The following is a 26,860-nucleotide window of genomic DNA, read 5'->3' on the forward strand; positions in this document are numbered from 1 at the left end:
TTGAAGTGTCTCATGGGAAACCGTAACCTTTACCTGGAGCTTAACACTTGATGAAATGCAGAATGTATCTACTGTTTTGCATTTTTATCACTCAGGCTTATACTACGTTAGAGTTTTCCTGATAGTATATATAAGTAATTCTCATTACAAAAAATCAGAATGCAGCATTATTTAGAGGATAGAAAGGATCAGCAATTAATGTAGATCAATATACAGATCACAAGAATATTTAGTGACTAATTATCAGAATTCTGCATAAATGTTCTTTCAATCTCTCACTCTCTTTATTTTTTCTCTAAAAGACAAAAAAGTAGGAAAAAATAACTAAAAGGCAAAAATTTATTTGAAAGTAAAAGATTTGAGCCCAAAAGTGTGAAAAGCCCAATCATTACCACCAGAATCTAGCTTGTTTAGCCTCTTAGTATTATTTAATTTACCTGGTTTTCTTCTGATATGAAAACGATAAAAGAAACATCATTCATCACTTATCATTATACCCATAGATAAGAAGCTTGGAGGAGCGAGTTGAAGAGCAGCGGAAGGAGCAGAACCGTAAGATGCAGTCCCTGATGAAGGAGCTAGATGATGAGCGGAAGAGGCGAGCCTGCATGGAGGTGGAGGTGGAACGTCTCAGAAAATTGGTGGATGCCTATGCTCAAGTGTAGGAGACGGTGACAGGTGTGCTGTTGGGGAACCATCACATTCCAGGCAGTATAGAAAAGTGTTGCAGCATCACATCCTTTTCCTTCCATGTATAAGAACAGTCTGTTGACTGATACTGCCTCTCAGCCTCATTCCCTGTAGGTGTAAGAATATCTTACTAAAATACTAATCTGCCTTGGTCTTCCTTGCCGGCAGGAAAATTGGTTCCTGACCCGCCGTAACTGTCAAATGTAAAGCACCCTGGTTACTGATTGGAGGGGTGTATGCATGTGTGTGTGTGTGTGTGTGTGTGTGTGTGTGTGTGTGTGTGTGTGTGTGTGTGTGTGTGTGTGTGTGCCTATATACAAGTATGCTTCAATGCACCTGCATTCTTATGTATGCAGAGGAAGAGATAAACCTGTATTGTCAAGGCTGTGTTTTCCTGCCACAGCTACTTGTATTTAATAGTAGTTCTGAACATCAGTGTATGTATCAGATTTTTCTGTATTTTTCAATATTCATGAAAGTATTTTCATACAGAGAAGTGTTCATTATTAAAGTGTTTGAATGAAGGCATGACTACTCCCTAACCTCCTCAGCATTCATGCTGATGGAAAGGAAGTTAGTGGCAGTGTGTTGTCCCTACTGATGTGTTGTGCTATTGTCACTGTGCCATGTTGGTGATGGTGGTGCCAAGGTTCCGTTGAGGCTCCTTTGTCCCTCAAGAGCCATGATTTAGAGCATTGTTAAGGTATACTACTTAATGTTTTTTTCACTGTTTTAATGTAAATTCAGCCAGTATTTGGGGATATTTGCGAGGTAGTATGGTGTTTGTTAAGAGCATTTTTGACAGTGCTGGTCTAACCACACACTTAATATTGCAGACCCTTAATTCACTGCTGCTGTTCTTAAGCAGCCACACAATGAAACTTGATCCTTTGCCAATGTCTTAACCAAACAGTCAGATGTGTCGGAAATGTCAGTATTTCAACCAGCAGGTGTACAGACCTAATGCCTCTTTCTTACACTGTTTTGTACCACATCTGGACCAGGCGTCCAGAAGTGTCTGCTGCTGTAGATAATGTATATAGTCAGAGATTAATGAGAGCCTATTTGTCATATACAAGAAAGGAGTTTTCAGGAACATTGTAATATAGAAATATTGAGAAGTGTCCAGAAGCAATAGTTATGTGTTGGAGACATATCAAAACCTTTCTTTGTAAGTTGATCCCTAGCATAGTAGATAGGCAGAATGTAGTGCATAAGGAAGATACTATGAATTACCAATTTTGTATGTAAATATCATCTAAGGCCTTGATTTTTATAAAGCTAAATGAATAAAGTGTTTGTTTCAAGATGGTACTTATACTTGTAGTAAGAAGTTAAGGAAGGTTGCCTCATGTGTTGTGTTTCAGTGGTTATTGTCCTTTGTATATTTTTATAATATTGCAGCTCAGTTCACAATTCTTCATACATACAGCATTTCTAAATTTTTGGTTTCTCTCTCTCTCTCTCTCTCTCTCTCTCTCTCTCTCTCTCTCTCTCTCTCTCTCTCTCTCTCTCTCTCTCTCTCTCTCTCTCTCTCTCTCTCTCTCTCTCTCTCTCTCTCTCTCTCGTAAGCCTCAATGGAAGAACCTTTGTGTAATGTGCCCATAGTGTATCCCATTACCTGTGTTGCATTTAGGATTGTATTCTAAACATTTTGGCACCTTACCTTGACTATATTCAATGGGCTGTAGTGAAAGTTATTTGTGTTTTCAAGCATATTTTCATGATTCTTGTGATTAAGAAGAATTCTGGACCATCAATAGAAAAACAATGTCCATAAAAACCCAACTAATCATCTTTGCAGCCTTTGAAAATAGTCCTTATGAAAATCTGAAAGCATTTCAAAATATGGGCTTTAGACTTGGTAGTGTAATCACCTTTGTGTGTGTCATTGCCATTTACTGTGGCCATTCAAGCCTCTTGATTTCCTCTGCTTATGATTTTTTTTTTTTTTTTTTTTACATCATACAGGTTTGTAGCTTCTTTTTGTATGTACTACAGCAGTTCATACCACTGATGTACAAGTTGAATAATATATAAAGAAATAATTCCTATAAAAGACAGTGATAATAGGGATCATGTCATTTTAGTGATAATCAGAATTATTTTTCCACTTGCTCAAATTTGAGAGCTCACATGTGTCAAGGCTGGAAGTCTGAGGCAAAAATTTAAAACACTGGAAATCCTCTTCACCACATTTTACAGAGACACCCAAGAAAGCAGTGGTTTGGCTTTGGCTTTGCAGTACAAGACACTATCCATTCCTACCATTTTTACTGTAATAGTTTGTACTTAAGGTGTGGTTTTTAACATTCCCCATGTCATTTCACACACACTTTATAAGAAAGGGTCAGTAAATGATTATGAGCTGCTATATGTTATGACTGAAAGTAGTTTGAGATTGTCCATTATGTGTGTGTGTGTGTGTGTGTGTGTGTGTGTGTGTGTGTGTGTGTGTGTGTGATTTTTTTTGTAAACATTCCATAACTTTGTAATTTTTACTTTTCAGACTAGGAATTACTACTATGATGAAAAAAATTAAATCATTATCATAAGAATTATAGATATCTAGTCATATAATGTCAAATTAATGCATAATTGGCAGTGTGGTGTATGGTATGAATGTTGATTGTAGTCTCCTTTACTATGTGGGGCTGTGGTATCCTACCTTGTGCTATGTGGGGCTGTGGTATCCCACCTTGTGCTATGTGGGGCTGTAGTATCCCACCTTGTGCTGTGTGGGACTGTGGTATCCCACCTTGTGCTGTGTGGGGCTGTGGTATCCCACCTTGCTTTGTGTGGGGCTGTGGTATCCCACCTTGTGTTGTGTGGGACTGTGGCATTCCACTTTGTGCTGTGTGGGACAGTGGCATTCCACTTTGTGCTGTGTGGGACTGTGGCACTTCCTTCTGTACTGTGTGGGGCTTGTGACACCCACTTCATGCTGTGTGGGGTATTGACACTTAGCCCTATGCTGCATGGGGCTGTGGCACTCAGTTTGTTCTCTGTAAACCATGGCACTCACCCCTATGCCATGTGGAGGATGTAGCACCCATCACGTGCTAATGCACACCTCAAGTCTTCATCACCCCTAGAAATTATAAGAATTGTCTTTAATTAAGCTGCATACCATTACAAAAATCTGTATATTTTTTAATAATCTTGACCCTGCATTGTACCTATCAACCATTTATTTTCTTGTGCACAATCATACTTATATTTTATTTAACACTAGTCAGTGTGTAAATAAAAAAGTAAATGAAACCCATTGGGAATTGAAATTGTATTTCTTACCCAAATATAAAACCCAGACAAGGAAGATTATAATAGATAACTGGTGAAGAGTTGTAGAGTATTAAAGGAGGTGCATGGCAAGAGATTAAAGGAAGGATGCCTCGGGAGAGGAAGTTATGAACATGGGAAGGATTAACCTTAGTGTCAAAATATTGAAAATATAGAGGAAGGTTAACCAAAACATTTCCAAGAACAAGCCTGCTGGCATGTTTAGGGATAGGTAAGATCATAGAGGTGTTTTTACATCACTCATAATTAGATTAGTTTTGACTGGGTTTTGTTTACTCTTGTAAATTTGTTATATCCACACCATTTCTTCCTAGATTTCCATATGAATTTAAAGTACTTGATAGGTAATCATTCTTAACTTCTTTGAAACTTGAAGATTGTGAGATGTTTTACCTGCTGGTTTTGATTGCGCCGTTTCATATTCTTCCTACACTATTCTTACTTTCATAATCAACTAGAAAATATAATAATAATAATAAAATAAGGTTGCTGGATATAGCTCATCACCAAACTCCCTCTTTTTTTAATCAGTTTCTTTATTTCTGTATTTCGGTAACGCACACTGACTATTGACGGTAAGTACTGTAATACATGACAGCCTTACTCGCTTGATGCTAGCATAGAGCTAGCGGGGTCATAACCATGTGTCCTGCAGAGGTGGCCAGAGTGGTCCGGTTTTGAGTTTTCCCGCCAAATAACATGAGACTACCTTAGGGGCACCAAAGCTGGTTTATTATTATGTCAGGGAAAATATATAAAGTTATCTATGACCCTTGTAAACTTGAAAAGAAAAAGAAACTAAGGTATTAAAATGGAGATAATTTGATAAGCAGATGGCGAGTGTTGTCACTGTTATGTTCCTGCTGCAGTGATGTTGTGGTCGCCGGGTTAAAAGAAGGGAAGGCGCAAGGTGGGCCATCAGCTGATCCCAACGAGGCCAAGCAGCTGAACCAGTCTTAACTACCTCTGCCTGAGGTGGTGGTCATTTAACTTGGAAACAGGGAATTAGCCATCCAATTCAACCTGAAGTAGGTGACGCAGCACCATGCCTATATGTGTGTGTGTGTGTGTGTGTGTTACGTAAAGTAGTATGCCTGTTTGCCAAGAAATTAGTAATTAGTGTGTGATTGTGTTCAAATCAGGTATAATCTGAAATAATTCTTCAATAAAGCCAACAGGTTACCATGTTAAGTCCAGAGACGAAAGAGGATAGCTGGTGCTTAAGTATTGGCATATAGGTTTTATTGTATTTATTTCCAGTGAAGGATGAATAACAACAATGAAGTCATCAAGCAATACAAGGAAGTTTTTCCAGCATTTGGAAGTTACATGGAATGTATGTCCAGGACTTTCATGACTGGATTGGCATCATTTAGCTTAGGTAACAGTTATATTTATTTTAGTAATTTTAGTTTTATTTTATTGATTATGCTCAATTATTTGCTGTTAATTTTTTTTTTTTTCTACTGTGCCAGGCCCCCAAGCTTGTGCATTAGGGAAATATATAAAGTAAAATTATTGTATTGTGTGTAACTATTAACCAATATTTATAAAAGATTAAGTATACATCATTATTGTTTAGTTTTGTCCCTTTATACTTACAGCATTTGGGTTTTCCTATGTCACTCAACACCTGACTGAGAAGCACCTCCCTTACTCCCGCAAGGGTCACATTATTGTGTCAAGTTTATTGGCATGTGCTGTGGCCTACCAGGTGACCTCTGTGCGGGCCAGGGCTTGCCAGGAAGGCTGGATGGCAGCTGAAGACAAGCACACATATTTGAACCCCATCTCTGAAAGGCCTAAACCTTCTGAAAGTGAAAAGTAAAGCATCTTAAAAATTCATTTTAATCTGTAGTTTTTTTTTTTTTTTTTTTTTTTTATTAAAGATGGCACATTTAAGGAAATTTACTGTTTGTTTGCCAAATCTTGGAAATGCTTTCCTTAGAAAATTTACTTTTTCACCAAAGAAATATGTATGTATCTTAAGTAACTCCAGTTGGTTTTATGGCAGAACATATGAAAACATAAATTGTAAAGTGTCAAGCTCAGTATTTTCAAAGAAGGGCTATGGATATGTTAATAAGTGTGTTGTAAACATGAGTAATACCAGGAAGTTTTCTCTGACAAATTGTATTTATAAAAAGAGAAAACAATCAAAAGAAGAAACTGTAGCAGAGCTTGAAGAAGATATTGATGATAGTTTGTTGGAAGACCCATATTTTGAGTCAATAAGGGATGACTCTAGAATTTTTGGATTCTTTGAATCTGAGGCAAGAAAATCTAAAGGTATTGGGACATTAGTGCTGCAGCCATGGGTGAAGTGGGGAGCCAGCAAGAGAACAGATACCTCAGGACAGCTGCTGTTGGATGAAGCAGTAGCTCTTGTGGCCACACTGCCTGGTGTTCAGGTGGTGGCAAAGGTAGCTACTCTGTTACTTTGTAATATGTTGTGGTTTTTGTTCTTTTTAATCCTACCATTTAAGATATATGGGAGAAAAGTCAATCATGTAAAAAGGCTTATTATTGTTATGAGGATTTATTATTTTTCAATTTCAAAATATCTCGCTGTATTTCATGCATTCTATTTAAACCACGTAGCTAGTGTAAAATTTGTCATTAAAGTCCCAAACTTGATCCTTTTTTCCTGCCTCTTCCCAGTTTCTTGTGGTCACTTCACATATTGTACTTGCTGGTTTACTTTTAGTTGGTATATCTATAATTATAAACTGCAGTGTTACATGTTCATATATATATTTTGTTTATATACAGGAAATAGTGCCAGTAAAATCCATGGACAAGAAGTTCATTTTCGGGTCTGGAACTTTGGAGCGCCTTGTCTCACAAGTCCGTGGTTCACGTGACATTTCATGTATCTTCATAAGTGTTGAAATGCTCAAAAGAGGACAGATCATGTAATGCAGCTATACCATTTCTGGAAAATTTTTAGAAATAAGCTATCATGATTGAATAAACACCTTTATCTAATGATTGCATAGTTTATAGGAAATTGGATTAATCATAAAGTGAACAGCATGGTGTAATCATATCAAAATATAGTGCAAACTGCTGCTGAATTTGTAAATATTTATCTCAATATCTTATTTTTTTTTATCAAGTTTTATTTTGTATTGTAGAGTGATTATTTTGTTTTCTTGCAGAGCTCTGGAGGAAGCCTTTGGCAGGAAGGTGCTAGACCGGTACTCAGTAGTTTTGGGAATATTCCGTCATCATGCCCAGACTAAGGAGGCACGACTGCAGATTGCTTTGGCTGAATTGCCATATATGAGGTATTTTCTAAAACTTCAGTCTTGTGTGAATCTTTGTTAGTCTTGTCTAATTGAGCATTCACTGTGATCTGGAAAAAACTGACATTCACCAGCTGACAATTTCACACACACACACAAAAAAAAATGTGCTGGAAGAAAAAAATAATTTATGTGTTATCAAACCAACTAATAAAATATTAGGAACATTCTTAGCCATCATCATCAAGCAGAGAGTAAGAAATGTGGCTAAATTAGCTAAATACTATGCACATTATCTCAGGTTTGGGATGCATTGTTACCATGGAATGAATTCTATTTTATATTCTCTATATGAGTTATATACATTAACATAAAACTTTAAATCTTGGGACATGAAAGAAACAACCATGTTTTGATGCCACATCTCAGCAGGACACTGGTGAAAATTGTCTGTTGACGTGTTTCCCAACATATCTAAGTTGGTGCTTTGATGTAGTCTCCCAATGCCCTCCCTAAGCTGCATCCTTTCACATCTTGGTTCTTCTTTCATGATATGTTTGTGCAGTCAACCACAGGACATGTGTAGACCTGGATTTTACAACACCACTACAAACTCATATCTCATGCTTCAGGTTTTTTATGTTTTGGGGAAGCTGATGTGTCTAATATCTGCCTGTGCTGTCATCCTGGCCTGGTTTTGGCAGTCACATTGCCCCTGCAACACAAATAAGATTTGCTCAACTCTTTTTGGGATTTGCCACATAAAACATTAGCTCAATTCTTTTTAGGATTTGCCAGATAAAACATTAGCTCAACTTTTTTTTAGGATTTGCCAGATAAAATGTTAGTCCCTGTAGAAACCAGTAGAAAAATGTTGACTAGAAATAAATATGAAAACACTGAGAGCCTAGTTGTGAGTATTTAGCTTATAATAACTGTTCTGTAGAGTGTCCATCATCAGATCTTGTGGATTAATGTTTTATAGCATATAGGTACAGTACCTCAAGATGTATCATGAGAGGCAGTTTTAGAATGTGCATTTCCAGAGAACTGTGGGAGTGTATACTGAGTCCTACATTAAAACAGCCAGCAGTCACTGACAACTCAGACCATGGTGAATGCCCCAATTTCATATACTGTTGAGTTCAATAATGACTTAATATATCCTTACAGTAAGTGACAAATCTTTTTTAGCTGCTATTTGTATCTCAAAATTTTGGTGCATATTTTCAGAAAAAGATTGTTTGGTGAAAAAGAGCACTTAATGATAATAGAGAGGGAAAAACATCTTAAAACTGCCTTGGACAAGTTAGCTGCAGTTAGAGCAATCATAAGAAAGAGAAGAACTAAAAACAGTCTTCCATCTGTTGCAGTTGTTGGATACACAAACTCAGGTGAGTAGCATTAACTTTATCAACACAAGCATTCATTACAGAGATATTCAAGTACATTTGTACTGAGATTGAAGAATAATGATAACATCTTTTTCATCCCAGGGAAGACTTCACTCATCCACGCCATCACTAAAGATGTGCGAGCTGAAGGAAAAGATCAGCTGTTTGCAACTCTTGATGTTACTGCCCATGGAGGTCGTCTGCCCTGTGGTTTGAAAGTGGTGTTCATTGATACTGTTGGCTTCATTCAGAATATTCCAACAGAACTTGTGGCATCCTTTAAGGCAACCTTGGAAGATGCAGTGTATTCAGTAAAGTCAAATTATTCATTTTGGTAGTTTAGTTTTACAGGTTTATTGTTATATATAGTGTCTGGATGTTCTTTACTTTGTTGATGTATTTAGCATTGCTCTGAATATTGATGATTCAAAATTGCAGAATATTGAAAGTATAATATTATCATGTACCAAACATCATAAGTAGGATATTGAAGTTGACTTTTATAACCTTTGGATATTTGTATCACCAGAATGTTGTGGTGCATGTGAGAGATGCCAGCCATCCGGATTATGAACTTCAGGGAACCACTGTCAATCAGACTCTCAATTCCCTGCCACTCCCCAAAGATACACCAGTCATAACAGTTGCCAACAAAATGGATCTTGAAACAGCAAAACCAAAAGAAGAGCTTAAAGGAGTACATTTGGTCTCAGCACTTAAAGGACAAGGTAAAGTAGTCAGTTTTTATATTTGAGTTTTAGGAAAAATTCACATTACAAGAAGATTCTAAGTTGAAAAGTGATAAAGGATGGATCATAAAAGTACCACTTGGACAAAATTAGTAATTTTAGAGTGCCATGTAATCAAACTATTAAGTGTTCATTGTTTAATGATTATTTTCTATCAAGAAAAATGGTTGTATATTTCAGGTATCGAGGAACTATTGTATGATGTTGAGAAGGAGGTGTTAAGAGTTACTGGACGGAAAATGTGGAGGTTCTCTCTACCTACTGGCTCCTATGAAATCCAGTAAGGCCTTAATTTATTTTAGAGAGAGAGGGAGAGAGAGAGAGTGGTGGGGGGGAGTGTACATGTTGTTGTGTAAAAATTACCTTTTATTTTTAGGTGATTCTATTAGGCATTATGAGAGAGAAGATGAATATAAAGCATTTAAATTCTTACAGATCTTTATGTATTATAAAATAGGACTGAAACTGCTGCATCAGCACTGACTGCATACTTGAATGAGGGAAAATAGTACAGCAAACCTTAGCTTTTCATGAAAGTCTGATGAGCCATGTCTTGCTATTCTAGAATATCATGTTCATCATAGCCTCTTAAGAAAATGAGTTTCTCTAGAATTCTTATTTAACTTTACCCCATGAATAAATTCTATTATTTTTTTATTATTTTATTCATTCATTCATTCATTCATTATTAATTAATTAACTAATTTATTTATTTACTTATTTTATTTTATTTTTATTTATTTATTTATTTATTTATTTATTTATTTATTTATTTATTTATTTATTTATTAGTATTTATTTATTTATTTATATATTTATTTCAGATGGTTGAGGAGTGCCACTGGCTTGGCACATGAGGAGGTGGATGAGGCCGATCCCCAGACAACACGTGTCATGGCAGTGTTGACAGACCAAGAACTTGCCACCTTCCATCGCAATTTTGGAAAACAGTGAATGCTATATATAAAAGTAGCCACATTTGCTACCACATTTAAATTGCCCCAAATTTTCATATCCATCTGCTTTGGATGGGAGTTTGATTGTTGGGCTCTCAGTGTGGTAAGTTTTGTGAATAATGATGTAAATTAATTGTTTTTATTAGCCTTGTACATGAGTTTCAGTTTGAAGGATATAATAAATTATGTGTAGTCATACCATTCCTTCCTCTCCACAATCAAACTGCAACTATTTACAGGTTGCAGCATGTCAGACATATTTGATTAGGAAAAGATGTTATTTTCAGCTGTGATGGCGCATGTGTTCATGTGTGAGACTGCGACAACAGCTACAGCTCAGCACTCATAGAAAAGAAGGACTTTCTTCTGTGCATTTGGATGTATTTGGTTCTTGGATAAAGAAAGAAAAAAAAATCTTACTCATTCATTACGTTGGTGAATGCATCCTGGCATGTGATGTGATATGTTGGTAAGACTGATCAAAGTCACAAGATGTCATAAGCATGGCATGAGCAGGGTTTCCTCATCATATGAAGCTTGTAAACAGGTTTGCAATATAGATTATTATACATGAAATTAAGAAAATACTGAGATGCAGTGATGTACTACTAAGTTATGTGTATATTGTTCAATCAGGAAATCATCAAGAGGGCAAATACTGCATATCTGTAACTCTAGCAACCATTGAAATTTTGTTGGATTTTCACAATAGTAAGTAGTATAATACATGTCAGGCATTGATGACAAGTATATTCTCTCTCTCTCTCTCTCTCTCTCTCTCTCTCTCTCTCTCTCTCTCAAAGGCTCGGTTAATTTTATGTTGTCACAGAAATTAATAACGTATTGTTCTTGAATAGTATGAACAAACAAGATGTGATTAGTATCCGCTACAAGGTTGAGATGAAGCTCTTTAATTAAAGGGAGAAGACAGCACAAGAACACTTGAGAAAGTAAAGGAATAAGAGTAAGATTAGTGGTAAGGTAACCTATATTGTTCAAGTGTTATGAAGCAGGACGCGAAAACGAGCCGAAGCACGATTCGCCGTGACGTAACTTTTTTAATTAATACTTGTCACTCCGGGCTGCCATATCCGGGTTCGAAGCCCGGTCAGACTCACCTTTTACTTGCATTAATTTTAAAGTGTTCCATAATGGGAAACGTGCTTCTTCATACAGACTCGTTAAAGTAGGATATGACTGAAGTAAACTTTCCTGTCTTGGATACCTCATCCAGGGAGCAGTGACCGAGTTGGTAGATACATAAGAAGATCGATGTATTCATATCGACACTAAATTTTGTCTAGGTACATTTTATGCTACTGCCGCAGATTCTGCTGACCTAATTAAAGAGAAGAGGCAACTTTTCATCCAACGGATGGTACTAGTAGTAGTAGTAGACTACTACTACTATTAGTAGTAGATACTACTAGTAGTAGTAGTAGTAGTAGTTGCTACCTGAACATGTAATCAACAATACTGAGAGAGAGAGAGAGAGAGAGAGAGAGAGAGAGAGAGAGAGAGAGAGAGAGAGAGAGAGAGAGAGAGAGAGTTGGCATATTGTTCATACATGATCATATTTTGTGGTACGGTTTGATACGAACCGTTTGTATGTGATCCCTCGTTAATGCTGACAACGTAGAAACTCGTGGTACCTTGATTGGCAGTAATACTTAGTTACATAATTATACGCTGGCTGAGGTAAGCAGGCCTCTACCATGCCATCGGTGGTTATTTTTGTATAATGTTATTCTTCTGGAAGGAAGGGGACAAAATAAAGTTTTTTTTTATTTTTGTTAATGATTTCCAGTACAAACACGTTTCATTGATAAATAAAGAAGTTGAAGAAGGCCAATCTTGGAGAAAAGGAACAAAAGGAAATTCCAAAAAAAAAAAAAAAAAAAAAAATGTATAGGGGATGATAACAACAACAAAAATATATAGGAGAATAAGAACAAAAGAAAGCAATGTAGGATGAGAACAGCAAAAAGGTTAATAAGAAATAAAATAAATAAATAAATAAATCCGTGGTTGGCGGCGGTGCGCGGGGTGCTGCTCGGGTGTGCGGGGCTGCCAGCAGACGCCGCAACATGGCGAGTGAAAACAAAGCAGGCAAGAATGACACGGTGGGCCTTTTTCTCCAGGCTATGGGTAAGTTAAGGACAGTCCCTCGTTTTATGTGAGTAGAGACGCATATTTAGAATCGTGACGTATGTTTAGCATGCCTGTGGGCGTGGGTGGTGCGGGTGTGAGGAGGGCGAGGTGAGACAGTGAGGGGCGAGGCGGGGGCGCGGCAATTTGACTTCCCTGACAGATGCTTTCCTTCCCCGCCACACGTGTTGACGGTGGCCGCCCTGCTGCTGGTGGTGCCCCGGGAATGGCAGCCTGAAAGGAGAGTGAAGACAGGATCTTCATGTTTGGTTGGAATACTTGTCATGTTAATGTGGGAAATGAAATGATTGGCTCTCTTAGCTGTCATACCCTGGCACGTTCTGATGGTGTTTACAGGGCAGTGCTGGGTGCTGCAGATGCTTCAAGGATTCAGATATATGCTTACATTTTTTTTCTCTATACGTGGTGCTGGATTTTTGTACAGTTGTCAAAAGCATAGGTCATATTGGACGAAGTGTTCTGAAAAAAAAAATCAGTATCAGACAACTACCTCCATTCCTCAGTGTCTGCTCTTCATAACTTTTGCAGTCCATTAATTAATGTATTAGGTTTATAGACTTATAAGTCACTAGATTTTGTGATATTACTAATATGGGCAAGTGTATATTGCTGTGAGGAGTGCTTGGTACCTTACCTACGAACTGTGTGGTTCTGCAGAAATTATGGTAAAGGAAAGAAGAATTGAGTGTATGTTTATGTACTTGCCTGTTGGTATTTTCAAGAAATTTGATCAAGCTTGTAATATGATATCTTTTAATGCCAAATTATTATACACTGTTAAGAAAAATCAGAAGTCAGGTGTTCTGTGGCCAAATGGAAGGTTGTGTCAAGTTAATAAATGGAGGAATTGGGTTTTTGAGTCGTTGAACAGCACTAAGTTTGCTCTGCCTCAATAAGTAATTTGTTAAAGATCAGAGATCAGGCAATGTCTGGGTTCCCTGCAGAGTGGGTGACAGAATTTACCTCTGAGAAACACCACTAATAATAGTCTTAGAACAGTGACCACAGAAGAAATAGAACAGCCAGAAAGGAAACTCGAAGTCATAAGAACAGTGACCAAAGAAGAAATAGAACAGCCAGGAAGGAAACTCGAAGTCATAGAGGCAGGGATAGAAGCCATGGGAGGGTAGTTTAGAAATTGAAGCTTTGTGCCAAACTTTATCGAATCCTTTTGATATGTCTAGGACAACAGTGAAGGTTTTACCTAAATCCTTAACAGAGGATGACCAAGACTCAGCAAGGAAGGCCAGAAGATCAGTAGAGCAGCCATAGCAGAACCTGTTTTGGCAGATATAAGGTTCTTTAAGAATCTTTTTCTGTCGAGGATAGATTAAAAAAAATAGAAAAGCAGGAAATTAAAACAATAGAGGAGTAATTTGAATGATGAGAGAGAGAGAGAGAGAGAGAGAGAGAGAGAGAGAGAGAGAGAGAGAGAGAGAGAGAGAGAGAGTGAGAGAGAGAGAATCTTCTTTTTAAGGTCATAAATTGAGATTACATTAAATTGTTTAATATTATATTGAAGTGAGATGAACAATGCCTGTAATTAAGAACTATTCTGAAACTTTTCAGACAAAAACAATGCAAAAATGTATTGTGTATACCACAAACTGTAAGATGAACTAGCTTCTTATTCCTAAACAAACTTTCATTAAATTATCAATAGGCTTAAGATAATCTTCCATTTACATTTATGCATTTGCAAAGGTATACTTCAACCATTTTAAATTTAGTACATATTCATAATTTTTATATGTATGGCATATTCATGGAAAATTCTTGCGTTTTATTAATAGATATTATATCAGTTGTAGTACTTAGTCATAATTTACATATAAATCTCTTAAGTATCATAAGTACTATAAATATTAATGTCTTTGTGGCTCATATGTGCTGTTGGTAACTAGGCCTTGACATACTGATAAATGAATGCTGGGCAGCTGTACATGATGACTCATGTAAATGATTTTGTCAGTACATTGTGTTCATTCATGTAGTTTCACTGTATGTAATTAGTATTATTTTACTGTCAACACACACACACACACACACACACACACACACACACACACACACACACACACACACACACACACACACACACACACACACACACACACACACACATATATGACTTTTTACTTAATTATTTATCTAACCAAAGATAGGAATTTATTCAATAAAATATTCAGAAAAAAATTCATTGTAAAATTCTGCATTTATGCATTTCAAAATAGTTTACTGTTCAGTATTTACAACACTTTTCCACTTCCAGTCTTACTAATCATGTTCATAGAATTGAAACTCCTTTGTGAACAAAGTTTTTCTTTGCAAAAACTGGTGATTCTTTTTCCATCTGATTCATGAATTTTTTGTTCACACATGCAAGCTAATTTAATAGGATTTATATACAGTAATCTTTCCACCCATATCATATTTTGCATATATGAGGCGTCTCATGCAGGAGGGGTTTGCACGCCATCAACCTTGTTTCGAGTTATAAGGCTTTAAAGTCAAAGAAATGTAATATCATACTAGAATCAATGCAAACATAATGTATTATACACCAATGGAAACCTTTCAAACCACGAAATTTAATGAAACCGGTGATTGTATGAAATAATGACATTTTCCTCATAATACACCAAATGTTTTTTTTATGTATGATATTTATTATTCAATTTTATTCATATTTGGTACGTTGAAAGAACTATAGGTAGCTAAGAAGCAGTTTAAATTTCAAATTGATATTCCAATAATTGTGTGTATTATTGGTGTTTTCTACCATTGGTGTTTTATAAAAAAAAAAAATAAATAAATAAATAAAAATTTGTTGCACATCAAATGAAAGGTCTCAAAGTACTTAATAACATGTGATAGGAATTTTTGTGTAAAAGTGTAGTATATAGAAAAAAGAAAAAAAACAAAAAAAACATAAAACATCAAACGGCCAGGTGCCGTTTCTAAGCCCCTCTTGCTGCTTGTATTGGCTACTTCCTCCCTATTTTCCAATGAAAAAAATACGTGACACTTAACCCTCTGTATTATGAATATAAAGACAAAAATAAAAAATCCCATTTCACCACTGGCTGCTGCATGCTTCCACCAAGTGAGATCCAGCCCTAACTTAAAAAAGCACCATCCTGACACATAAGCCCCTTCTGCATGACGCCTTATATTTTATTTATATACATATACTCTTTTTCCAATAAATTTGAATTATTGATTTTTATTCTGAAGTGTTTAAAATTTGAAGTGTTTTGCAGTAATGATAAAGTAGAAAACATTTTTTTTATGTAATTCTTCCCCAACAGACCCAATATAGACTGATCTTTGCTGATATAATTTGTTATAATCATATTGAAAGGTTAAAAGGTAGTCTTCATCAGTAGATGAGATGCCATGTTACTATGGCCAACATATAGAAAGTCACATAGTGCATTTGGTGGGCTACAAGAAATATCCTGCAGGCTTTTTTTTTTATTTCATGTTGAATTTTACCTTTCACTTTGGTTTTACTTTTGATACAGTCATATGCATAGGTGGGCATTATTGCGATAAATTACCATGATAATTTATCATGATAACAATATCAGGTTATCAGTTATCTGACAATTATTTTTTCCCGCGTTATGAATTAATTGGTATCACTGATACTTTTGGTTCCAAAGTAGTGATAATTGATCATTCTAGTTTTTGGAAGATGTGCATGTTAAAGTTTTTAACTTTAAAAATCAAATGTAGTTATTTTACTAAGAACAGTACTTTTCATTAGTGAAGAGACAGGATAAACATTGAATTTGAATTTTTCAAATATTTTTCTAAGTTTTCTAAGAAGAATAAGAATAAAGATTTAGATTTGTCAATTTATTTATTTTTTTCACTTGAAATATCAATATCGTTATTGCTAGTATCAATTTTGGATTTATCAATTTAACGGTTATTGGTTATCAGGTGATAAATTTATCGCCAGTTTTCAATTATCATTTATTGCTGATAAGGTTATCATTATTGATTTATCAGTTATCATGATCATATTTTTCATTATCACACCCAGCTATGGTCATATGATAGCTTAGGTTGCTCCTTACTTTGATTCTCTCTCTCTCTCTCTCTCTCTCTCTCTCTCTCTCTCTCTCTCTCTCTCTCTCTCTCTCTCTCTCTCTCTCTCTCTCTCTCTCTCTCTCTCTCTCTCTCTCTCTCTCTCTCTCTCTCTCTCTCTCTCTCTCTCTCTCTCTCTCTCTCTCTAAGTATAGAAAAACAAAAGGTACAAAACTACCAGGTTAGTAATAAGTGATCACTGATGCCAGTTTACCAGTCTATTTGCTTCGTCACTACTTTAGTTACCAGTTTATTAGTAAGATGTACAGAACATGGAAGAGGGTGATTAGAGAATTTCATTAACAAGCAGTAATAAACCAGGTACATACTTCCAAACAGAACACTATATTGTAACAAGGTCGTGTTGTGCAACAAAGATACTTATTGCAGCTACCACATATGTTTTACAGTCAGTGCCAAAAGTTTTGGCACGAAAGTCACACCCCACTATTTTTGACAATTTATCAAGTACCCTCTCTCTGTACCCAAGGAAGATGGTGTGCAGGGTGTTGGTAGTGAGGATGGATCTTTGTCAGCCACTCATATTGATTTCTCACTTGTGTGCCTTAGGCATTGGTGATGAGAGGATTACTTTTTGTGATTATGGTCATCACATGTAACTTGCAACTTGACCCGCCTTCAGTGTTTAGTTTGTATACAGACAATGCCTCAAGGACCACAGCTCTTGAATGAGAAAAGTGCAGCTATTGCATCCCTAATTGCATCAGGAGAAAAATAATAAGGAATTTCCATTCTGACCAGAGTTGCACTTTGAATGGTCCAATGCTGGAGTAAGAAAATCACAGATGCTGGAAGTGAGAATTCACCTCATCACAAATATCACTCTGGAAGACCCTGTAAAATAACTAAGATGACTCTCAAACTCATCTCACATCAAGTGGAGGCTGAGCCCTGTGTAAAACTGAAAGAAATTGTTTATTGCTGAGGGAGGTCAGTGTTCGTAGGATCCAACACTGCCTTAAGGACGACCTCTCTTATGAACACTGCCAGCTGTGACAAAAACTATTGCTCACCGAGAAACTAAGACAGAAAAGGGTTATATTTTGTAAGAAATACTTGAATTAGAACCTGAAGAGATGGGAACATGTGTTGTGGACTGATGAGGCAACCTTAACAGTGACTGGAAATAAAGGAGGGAAGGTGTGGATGAGGTCAGGCATGGATCCATACTTGCCAAAGTACATGCAAACCACAGTCAAACACCCTGAATCAGTGATGGTATGGGGTGCCTTTGGGTACCATGGGACAGGGAAGGTTGTTGTACTGCCAAGGAATGATACTGTGAACAAGGATCTCTACTTGGAGCTCCTCACCGAACACCTTGAAGATGGTGCACCTGCCCACATGACAAAATTAGTAAAGGACTGGCTTGAGTGGGTTGGTGTTGACTACATCACAGATTGGCTGGGGAATTCCCCAGATCTTAAGCATATCGAGAACATCTGGGGGGTCGTTAAGAGGCGCCTCTAGGGGAGAGAGACCTCAACCTTGCCTAAGCCTTTTGGAGCACCTCCATGACATGGGATAACCTTGAGCCCTGTCTCCTTTAGCGGCTGGCTGAATCTGTTCCAAGATGCCTGGCAAGTTATGTGAAGCATAAGGGACTCGCCACAAAGTACTGGAACCAGTGAGTACTCTCTACTTGTTTCCTTTTAACTTTTTATGTTATGTGAATGCACATTGCAAGGTGCGCCATTACTTTTGGTGCTGACTGTATACACATTATCATACAGTGAAGAGTAGAAAGGAAAGAAGATGATGGCAGTCACAGTTATGTAGTTATATTTTAGAACAGTGGTTCTCAGCATGCAGACACTCTCCCAGGGAGGGGCACAAGCACAGGACAGGAGGGAAAAAGAAAAAAAAAAAATTTATAAATAAATAAAATTAAATAAATAATAATAGTAATAATAATAATAATAATAATAATAATAATAATAATAATAATAATAATAATAATTAGAGGCACACACACACACACACACACACACACACACACACACACACACACACACACACACACACACACACACACACACACACACACACACACACACACACACACACACACACACACACACACACACATAAAGCATAGAGATACTATTACAAAGCTGAAGGAAAATGGAGAAATTTATGAAACCACACAAGAGATGGCTGAGATACTGAATAAAAGCTTTAAGTCTGTATTTACAAGGGAAACTGTCTTTGCATCACTGGGAGATGAGGAACAACAGAAAGGAATAGCAAACATACAAGTGGAAAGAAAAGAAATTAAAAGACTACTGGAAGAGCTAGATACTAGGAAGGCGATGGGGCCAGATGAAGTAAATGGATGGATATTGAAAGAATGTAGAGAGGAATTGGAAGAACCAACATGGGAGATAATTAACAGTTCTTTAAAGGAAGGAAAAGTACCAAAGGAATGGAAGAGAGCAAATATAGTACCGTTATACAAAGGAGGTAATAAAATGGAACCACTGAATTACAGACCAGTCTCAGTCACGAGTATTGTAAGTAAACTCTGTGAAATAGTCATTAAAAACAGATGGGTGCAATATCTTGAACAAGAAAATATAATAACAGAAAAACAATTCGGTTTCAGGAAAGAGAGATCTTGTGTAACAAACTTACTGAGCTTTTATACAAGAGTAATAGATAAACTACAAGAGAGGGATGGTTGGGTTGATGCTGTCTATTTAGATCTGAAAAAAGCTTTTGATACAGTTCCACATAAAAGACTCATATGGAAACTGGAACATCGAGGAGGGCTAAAAGGAAAAATACTTAAGTGGATGAAGGATTATCTCCAAGGTAGGGAAATGAGTACAGTAATCAGAGATAATAAATCAAGTTGGTGCGAAGTAACAAGCGGAGTACCACAAGGGTCTGTGTTGGCACCTATAATGTTTCAGGTCTATATAAATGATATGACGGTGGGTTTAAATAGCTACATTAATATGTTTGCAGATGATGCAAAATTGATGAAAGTAATAAAGAACCAAGAGGATTGTGAGGAACTACAGAGGGATATTGATAGAATTTATGAATGGAGTAAACGATGGAAATTAGAATTCAATATAAAGAAGTGCCATGTAATGGAGATGGGAAGAAGTAAAAGGAGACCTTCATGGGAGTATAAGATGGGAGGTATCACAATACCAAAGAGCAAAGAAGAAAAAGACTTGGGAGTAATAATTCAAGACACGCTTTCACCAGAAAAACACATCAATGGAATATTTGGCTCTACATATAATTTGCTAGCAAATATCAGGGTGGCATTTAATTACCTAGACAAAGAAATGATGAAGAAAATCATAACACACATGATACGTCCCAAACTGGAATACGCAGCAGTGGTATGGTCTCCACACAAAAAGAAAGATATAAGGAAATTGGAAAGAATACAAAGAACAGCTACGAAAATGATACCTGAATTGGAAGACCTAAGTTACGAGGAAAGACTGGAAGAAATTGGATTACCAACACTGCAAGAAAGAAGGGAAAGAGGAGACCTGATAACAATGTTCAAATTAGTAAATGGCATGGAGAAGATAGACAGAGATGACCTAGTTGTAAAAGTGGAGGAAGGAGATAGACGTACAAGGGGACATATGAAGAAATTAAAGAAGAGTCATTGTTTGGGAGATATTAAGAAATACAGCTTTCCGCATCGAACGGTTGAAATATGGAATAACTTAAAAGAAGAGGTGGTTGCGGCAAAGAGTGTGCACATGTTTAAAGAGAAATTGGACAAATTCGGGTATGGAGACAGTACTAATTGAGCTTTGGCTCGGACCCTGTATTATACAACTAGGTAAAACTAGGTAAATACACACACACACACACACACACACACACACACACACACACACACACACACACACACACACACACACACACACACACACACACACACACAAAACAACAACAACAACAATAATAATAGTGTGGGCCAACACAATAATAGACTAGCCAAGAGCTATCTGTCTATCTATATGATTCTATTTATCTATCTATGGTGGCATAGTTGGGGAGGGGGTTGAGTGGGTGACGCAGGGAGGAAGGGGGGCCCCAACTGCAATGAAACACCTTTGGGGGAACCCAGCTTGCAAAAGGTTGAGAACCACTGTTTTAGAAGAATGGAATATAGGGGTCAGGAATTGCTTGCAGACATAAATTTCCAAGCCAGATACTGATTATTTAGCAGACTTGGTGTAGCCAGTTGATACACATTGAACACATGTCCCATCCGCACACTGTGAAACCTCACCCTGTAACATCCTTTGATGCAACACACAAAAACTGACAATTGGCAGGTTGGGAGCTAACCCCAATATGTAATAGGAAATGTCAAAATCTTTCAAGGTTCTAACTGTCCTCATGACTTTTGTCACCTAACCAAAAACATCTCCAATAACTTTACTTCTTCATCTCTCCCTCCTTTATTTCAAGCTGATGGTACCACTGCCATCTCATCTATTTCTGAGGCTGAATTCTTCATTCAAACTTTTACTAGAAATTCTACCTTGGATGATTCAGGGCTTGTTCCTCCCTCTCTATCTTCCAACTACATGCTACTTATTAAGATCCTTTGCTGTGATGTTTTCCATGCCCTCACTGGCCTAAACCCTCAGAAGGCTTATGGACCTGACAGGGTCCCTCCTATTGTTCTCTGAAACTGTACCTCTGTGCTTGGACCTTGCCTGGTCAAACTCTTTTAACTCTGTCTATCAACATCTACCTTTCCTTCTTGCTGGAAATTTGCCTACATCCAGCCTTTTCCTAAAAAAGGTGACTGTTCTAATCCCTCAAACTACCGTCCTATTGCTTTAATTTCCTGCCTACTAAAGTTTTTTTTTAATATATCCTTAACAGGAAGTTTCTTAAACATCTCTCACTTCATAACCTTCTATCTGATTGCCAGTATGGGTTCTGTCAAGGCCGCTCTTCTGGTGGTATTCTGGCTTTCCTTACTGATTCTTGGCCATCCTCTTATAGAGATTTTGATAAAACTTTTGCTGTTGACTTACACATATCAAAAACTTTTGAAAGAGTCTAGCACAAAGCTTTGATTTTCAAACTATCCTCCTATGTCTTCTATCCTTCTCTCTGTAACTTCATCTCAAGTTTTCTTTATGACTGTTCAACGGCTGCTGCGGTAGATGGTCACTGTTCTTCTCCAAAATCTATTAACAGTGGTGTTCCTCAGGGTTTTGTCCTGTCTCCCACTCTTTTCGTATTATTCATCAATGATCTTCTAGAGCAAACTTCTTGTCCTATCTACTCCTATGCTGATGATACCACCCTGCACTTTTCCACGTCTTTTTGTACACTTCCAACTCTTCAGGAAGTAAACATTTCACACAGGGAAGCCACAGAACATCTGACTTCTGATCTCTCTAAAATTTCTGATTGGGGCAGGGCAAACTTGGTATTGTTCAATGCCTCAAAAATTTAATTCCTCCTTCTATCAACTCAACACAACCTTCCAGACAACTATCTCATCTTCTTCAGTGACACTCAACTGTCCCCCTCTTCTACACTGAACATCCTTGGTCTGTCCTTTACTTATAATCTAAACTGGAAACTTCACATCTCACCTCTAACTAAAACAGCTTCTATGAAGCTAGGTGTTCTGAGATGTCTCCTCCAGTTTTTCTCACTCCCCCCAGCTGCTAACTATGTACATTGGCCTTATCCATCTATGTATGGAGTATGCTTTACATGTATGGGGGAGGGGTTTCTACTCATACTGCTATTTTAGACAGGGTGGAATCAAAAACTTTTTTCTTATCACCTCCTCTCCTCTAAATGACTGTCTTCAACCTCCTTCTCATCACTGCAGTAGTGCATCTCTTGCTATCTTCTACCACTATTTTCATGCCAACTGCTCTTCTGATCTTGCTAACTGCATGCCTCCCCTCCTCCTGTGTCCTTGCTGCTTTCTCTCATCCCTTTTCTGTTCACTTCTCTAATGCAAGAGTTAACCATCATTCTCAGTCATTCATCCCTTTCTCTAGTAAATTCTAGAATTTCCTGCCTGCTTCTGTATTTGCACCTTCCTATGACTTGAGCTCTTTCAAGAGAGAGGTTTCAAGACACCTATCCTTTAATTTTTGACTACTGCTTTTGGCTCTGTTTGGGAACCTGCACCTCAGTGGGCCTTTTCTTATTGCAACTTTGTTGCTCTTGGCTGGTGCCCCTCCTAAAAAAAAAAAAAAAAAAAAAAAAAAAAAAAAAAAAAAAAAAAAAAAAAAAACTGCTGCTTTTGTTATACAACAGAGTTACATTGCAATGTTCTGTTTGTGTGTGTGTGTGTACCTGACTTTAGATATAGTGGAGTAAGTTGTCTAAGCTGAGATTGGTACCACAGGCAGTGGTGCAATGAATGTTTAAGAAATGGTTAACAGACTGAATCTGCTTTTCTAGGATTATAAAATCATTGTATTAAAGAATTACAGTGTGAGTTTCATAACATTCATTTATTAGATAATTTAATTCCAAAGATTGCATGAACTTAGTATTCAGTATGACCAAATAATTCCTATTTTAAGAAAGGTTAAGTGTCCAAACCAAATTTAATGAATGACAGTGTATGTTCTTTCATCAGTGGACCGTGAGCCCGGAAAGAGGAAGGTGAAGCCCTCTAAAGCAGCACTGGTGGACCTGGCTGAGCTGGACCTTGGCGAGAGCTCTGATGACAGTGATTTTAATGTTGATGAAGCCAAACTGAATGATGATGATGATATTTCCATCAATAGTGATCCAGATGCCCCAGATGATGACGATGATGATGATGGTGATGATGATGTGGATGAAGAGGGGGAAAGTGAAGAGGAAGGAGAGGTGACATATGCTGCTCCAGAGAAAAACCTTACAGTAACTCAGCTTCTGGAGCAAGCTAAGAAGAAACAGGCCCTTGAGGCAGAGAAGGTGAGCTAGCCAAGTGCTGTGTGTATTTCACTGCATCCTAGATAATTTTAAATTGTTATTCTTACCTTAATGTTATTGTAAATTTTAGGACTACCTAATATATCATCACTTCACTATTGAATGAGGAGCTGATCAGTTTTCTTATACATATTGTATATCTTTGGGTAGACTTTGTTTCTGTTTTGCCTTCTTTGCATTTTTTGTTATTTTCTCATTTAGTGTGGTATAAACCATCTTGTATCTCTTTTGGTGATCATATGAGCCACACCAGAGAACAAACATATATACATCATCTGATAAGAAGGCAACATAGAAGGATCATCATAAGCTGGAGGTCAGTCATTGTAGTAGACAAATATCAGGTGGGAGCTATCTGATATTCGTTGTCCTATCTCTGTAGTGGTGTTTATGTTAGAAAAGATTAGTGTTTGCAACAAAGAATATTATAAGAAAATTATGGTGGGTGCATATAAGTGTTTAGGGAAGTTGTTAAAAGAGAATGACAACATAACATAGTAGTGATATGAGAATTGAACTATAAAGAAGGGTGGTAGCAGGAGGTACAACAAAGGAAGCAGAGTCCTGTTGAAGCATGGTGTTGGAATTGGGAATGAGGATTAAAACAGTGAATTGAGGAAAGAGCAAGATTTAAAGGTGAAGGGGAACCATCTTCACTAGATCTACCACTTAAAAACTTACTGGAGATGTCAAGCTGGAATGTTCATGGGCTAAGAATAATTACCGGTATGAAAAAGGAAACCTTACTGCATCTCTGGCCACCTGAACAGCCAGCCAGACAGGACGGCCTGTATCACCCACACACTTTTCAGTCCTGCCTCAAGGCAACAGCTCAGTTCTAGTGAGACACCATGGAGTGAAGGGCATGGCCTCTCCCCTGTATACGAAAGAGTTAGATCTACTTGCAACTGCAGCTGTTGCAGTGACCTACAAGTTATTACAGAAGAACAAGAAGAGCAGAAAGAGTAACTTCTTTCTATAATAATAAAAAAAAAACTTTTTTCCATGTTTTATGAAGACGTGAGCTACTTCTGAGCATGGAAAACTGATCTTCTGCCTCGTAATGCATAATTTAAATGTAATATTTCAAACATATTATCCTTTAAAATCTGCAGTTAAATATTCAGTTGTGTCGCCATAAGTCCCAGTTTTTGTGCCACTAGATATATAAATAAAATAGACAAATATATATTCTTTTCCATATTTAAAAAAAAAAAAAAAAAAAAATTCCGTTTTATATCAAACCTCAAAAGCTGGAAGATTTGTTTGCAGCAAACATATTCATGAGTGCTGTATTGAGAGATGTGGCCTCAAAGCTGCCTCATGTGCCCATACATACTCAAACAGGCCTGACTGGACACTGGCCAGATAGAGCCAACCTGTCAGCTACAGGTTTATGAGGTAGCCTCTTTGGCGGCTTGCAGGCATCGTACACAGGCTGCTTCAACGTCCCATACATGCTCAGTTTTGCCTGAACAGTCTTGGTTTGCACAAGCGGCCAGACAGGCTGCCTGAGTGTGTATGGAACATACATTAAGAAGCTTTTTCAACAAAAGCATAGAAGCCTGAAATAACCAGGATGAGAGAATGGTCTAGGCGAGAATTATTCATAATTAAGAAAAAGTTGGATTCTAGTAGATATGGAGATGGAATAGTATGAGCATAGGTTTTTTCCTGTATGTCACAAGTAGGTAAACAGAAATGCGCGCACACACACACACACACACACACACACACACACACACACACACACACACACACACACACACACACACAAGTAAAGATTGCAGATTAATAAACTAATTATTATTATTATTATTATTATTATTATTATTATTATTATTATTATTATTATTATTATTATTATTATTATTATTACACATACTCCCGAAGATTGCTAGATTCATACTAATATCTTAAGATATCAGATATCTTATAAAGCCTCATATCCATCATATACTCGTACTAATGTAAATTACCATTTGGGATAGTATTCTAGCAAGAATGGAAATATCTTGACAATTCAAAATTCAGTAAAGTATCTAGGTAATAATGGCTGCCAGTAGAAAGTTCACCAGATTTGCCATGAATTCCAACCAATCTACAATACTCAAATTTTACATTCATTTTGTTGTGTGCTTTGCATCTTATTGGGCAGTTAATTTATGTTTAATTAATATAAAATCTAATGATAGAATACTCATATGATGCAAAAAATTAATTGATATTGTGAAAGGTTAGGATGAAATTAATCCTCAGTTTAAAGGTGGAATATAGTTGGTTCTGTACTCAAGGTTAAGGGAATGGTGATTTTTTATTTTTATTTTTATTTTTATTTATTTATTTATTTATTTATTTATTTATTTATTTTTTTTTTTGTGTGTGTGTGTGTGTGTAAAAGTTTGTGCTGTTTTTTAAGTACTAGTTACATTTGAAGCATAGAGAAAGTTGTGTAAAAGTAAATAAACCTAGTAACAGACAAGACTCATTTTACCAGGGCTTTGAGCGTCCCAAGATACTGGTGTGCTCTGTGTGCCTGGGGGACCATTCAGATGACCTCAATGAAATAGTGACTTGTGATGGATGCAGTGTGTCTGTGCATGAGGGCTGCTATGGCATCAGTGACTCAGTGTCTGTCTCCAGCACTGTGTCTTCATGCTCCACAGAGCCATGGTTCTGTGATGCATGTAAGGCAGGTGTCGTTGATCCTCCCTGTGAGCTGTGTCCAAATCTGGGTGAGTATAAAGCTTTGCTTAGTTTATTTGCTAGGGAATTAACATTGTTAATGTTCCATGTATCTCTGAGATAATTCAGCTGTCATGAATTTTTATCTTGCATAAATGATGTAAGCCATATCTTTTGATGGAATGACCAAGTATAGTTTTGAGTCAGACAAATTTTATTTTTTTATAGTGTCATTGAAGATGTATATAGTGATTCATAAATGTGTAAGTTTTATTTTCATCAAATCCTCTTCTTCGTCTTAAATGTGTGCTTTAGAAAATGTTAATCATTGTTGGATTTTATTTTCAGGCTATACAATTTTTAAAGAAACAGAAATGGGAAGATGGGTCCATTTGGTTTGTGCCTTATACATTCCAGGTGTTGCATTCAGTGAGGTAACTGCATGTGTTGCATACATTTGTTATAGATCTATACCTTTTTACCCTCAAATTTAAACAGGTAAATTTCAAATTAAAATAGCTTTAATTCCAAATTAAAATAAATTTATTTCAAATTCAAACAACAGGTTTAAATTAAAGTAATTTAAACTTCAA

At 36.8% G+C, this 26,860-nt stretch overlaps 2 protein-coding genes and 1 long non-coding RNA gene across 12 annotated transcripts in view; 2 read left to right on the forward strand and 1 right to left on the reverse strand.

Annotated features, from left to right (window-relative positions):
• The window catches only part of LOC135103629 (putative GTP-binding protein 6), a 27,890-nt gene extending 17,126 nt beyond the window's left edge, over window positions 1-10,764 (forward strand). For 4 of the 7 annotated variants that reach the window (XM_064010145.1, XM_064010149.1, XM_064010148.1 and 1 more), the window contains 2 exons: window positions 504-5,021; window positions 7,155-7,283. In XM_064010145.1, coding sequence (XP_063866215.1) covers window positions 504-665 — 162 coding nt within the window. In that variant the 3' untranslated portion in view covers window positions 666-5,021; window positions 7,155-7,283. Of the gene's footprint in view, window positions 1-503; window positions 5,022-5,253; window positions 5,375-5,597; window positions 6,417-6,765; window positions 6,909-7,154; window positions 7,284-8,474; window positions 8,636-8,737; window positions 8,947-9,164; window positions 9,364-9,564; window positions 9,665-10,208; window positions 10,537-10,627 lie in introns of those variants that run through there. The other 3 variants (XM_064010144.1, XM_064010143.1, XM_064010146.1) reach the window with 3 other exon arrangements.
• Window positions 10,765-10,919: 155 nt separating this feature from the next.
• The window catches only part of LOC135103626 (PHD finger protein 14-like), a 41,618-nt gene continuing 25,677 nt past the window's right edge, over window positions 10,920-26,860 (forward strand). For 3 of the 4 annotated variants that reach the window (XM_064010130.1, XM_064010128.1, XM_064010129.1), the window contains exons 1-4: window positions 10,920-12,488; window positions 23,242-23,564; window positions 26,080-26,317; window positions 26,616-26,701. In XM_064010130.1, coding sequence (XP_063866200.1) covers window positions 12,428-12,488; window positions 23,242-23,564; window positions 26,080-26,317; window positions 26,616-26,701 — 708 coding nt within the window. In that variant the 5' untranslated portion in view covers window positions 10,920-12,427. Of the gene's footprint in view, window positions 12,489-17,369; window positions 18,256-23,241; window positions 23,565-26,079; window positions 26,318-26,615; window positions 26,702-26,860 lie in introns of those variants that run through there. The other variant, XM_064010131.1, reaches the window with a different exon arrangement.
• Window positions 12,432-14,932, reverse strand: LOC135103630 (uncharacterized). Its single transcript, XR_010270139.1, has 3 exons — window positions 13,714-14,932; window positions 12,819-12,968; window positions 12,432-12,722 (listed from the first exon to the last, which is right to left on the reverse strand). It is a non-coding gene; the product is annotated as an uncharacterized LOC135103630 (long non-coding RNA).

The sequence above is a fragment of the Scylla paramamosain genome, chromosome 9 (genome assembly GCF_035594125.1).
Source record: "Scylla paramamosain isolate STU-SP2022 chromosome 9, ASM3559412v1, whole genome shotgun sequence".
Classification (NCBI taxonomy): domain Eukaryota; kingdom Metazoa; phylum Arthropoda; class Malacostraca; order Decapoda; family Portunidae; genus Scylla; species Scylla paramamosain.